At 45.0% G+C, this 1,290-nt stretch overlaps 1 protein-coding gene across 1 annotated transcript; it reads right to left on the bottom strand.

Annotated features, from left to right (window-relative positions):
• Nucleotides 1-511: 511 nt before the first annotated feature.
• Nucleotides 512-1,225, bottom strand: LOC110035020 (chloroplast stem-loop binding protein of 41 kDa a, chloroplastic-like). The gene is made up of 2 exons (XM_020739258.1): nucleotides 731-1,225; nucleotides 512-637 (listed from the first exon to the last, which is right to left on the bottom strand). Exons 1-2 carry the CDS (start codon nucleotides 1,142-1,144, stop codon nucleotides 512-514), a joined length of 540 nt encoding a protein of 179 aa, XP_020594917.1. The 5' UTR covers nucleotides 1,145-1,225.
• Nucleotides 1,226-1,290: the final 65 nt, after the last annotated feature.

Consider the following 1,290-nt stretch of genomic DNA (forward strand, 5'->3'; position numbering starts at 1 on the left):
ATATAGACTGAACGCAAATACCAAGAACGAGTTGCAGAGTATGAGCATATAAAGAGCGAATGTCGTAAGCAGAGATCTTCAATCATCCGCCAAACAACTGGTTGCCATTGGAGAGGAAATCTTAGAGAAGATCTTGATTTAATGACGATGTGATCAAATAGACAGTTAGATGTCTCTAATGATCCAGGCAAAACAATTATCTGTCTATTTTATATAGAGGGATTACTACTATAAAAGGGAAAATATCGAATGTAAACGGATTCCAATCCCCATCCAGTGGAACCCCGCTCATTCTCTCATTAACTGAGCTCTCCTAGCCCTTTCTGTCCCCTTACCTATCTCTTCCTCCTTCCTCACCCTCTATTCCTTGGGTAAGATCCAAAAACAAACTGGGATTCAACATCCCGATAAACAAATGAAATACACAAACATCTAACAAGTTCACCACATGAAATAAACATGACGAGCGCTAAAGATTAAGGAAAATTTCTTCCGATAACAAAGCGACAACTTACTTCACAGAGTCCAAATCCTTGCCATTATTATCCAACACCACATCGAAAGCGGCCGAGCCCACAACCTTACCCACGTCGGCGGGATCACCCCAAACCGTCCGAGCGCCAGCACTGACCAACTCCTGTAAAGCCAACCAAAAGAACAAGTAAAACCGGTAAAACAACAAAACAGAAATCTCTTCTAACACAGCAGAAATCACAGAATGGGAATCAACTGAGAATCTCGTGAAGGGCGGCTTCTTCATTTTTTCGGAACTCTCATCTCCGACGGTAAGTATTTTGACCTCATGGCCGGCGCCGAGAAGTTCGCGAGCGAAGTAGAAGCCGATCACTGCGTGGCCACCGCTATTGGTGTTAATGATGAGAACCCGCTTGTTTTCCATCTCTACCTCTGGATTAGTGGTCGGAGAAGCTTCAGCCACAAGACGAGAGCGAGAGGAGACAGCACGGGGGAGCGAGAGGCATAGGAATTTACGATAGGAGAGGGGAGCTTGGGCAAGAGAGAAGGGCGAAGGAAAGAGGAAGAAAGAGCGCTGCCATGAATGAGAAGCTGCGGTGGCGACGACGGAGCTGGCGGAAGACATTGCCGGTGGATTATGGTGTCTAGTAGCGGCGGCGAAGAATGGCATTCGGGCAGCGTTGATCGAGTGAGTGAGAGGAGAGCTCGAGAGAGATGATAAGGTGAAAAAAATTTAAACTCCAAAAGAGCATTTGCATATATGCCCACTCATCTAATATCTATATTTTAATTTCGGGGCTTATATATATATATATA

Source organism: Phalaenopsis equestris, unplaced genomic scaffold, assembly GCF_001263595.1.
Source record: "Phalaenopsis equestris unplaced genomic scaffold, ASM126359v1 Scaffold195407, whole genome shotgun sequence".
NCBI classification, from domain to species: domain Eukaryota; kingdom Viridiplantae; phylum Streptophyta; class Magnoliopsida; order Asparagales; family Orchidaceae; genus Phalaenopsis; species Phalaenopsis equestris.

Excerpts from the sequence above, each read along its gene's own strand:
- LOC110035020 (XM_020739258.1), bottom strand. The coding sequence starts at position 1,144 with ATGCCATTCTTCGCCGCCGCTACTAGACACCATAATCCACCGGCAATG. Across the intron at positions 638-730 it reads CGCCCTTCACGAGATTCTCA|GAGTTGGTCAGTGCTGGCGC; the intron begins GTTGATTCCCAT and ends TTGGCTTTACAG.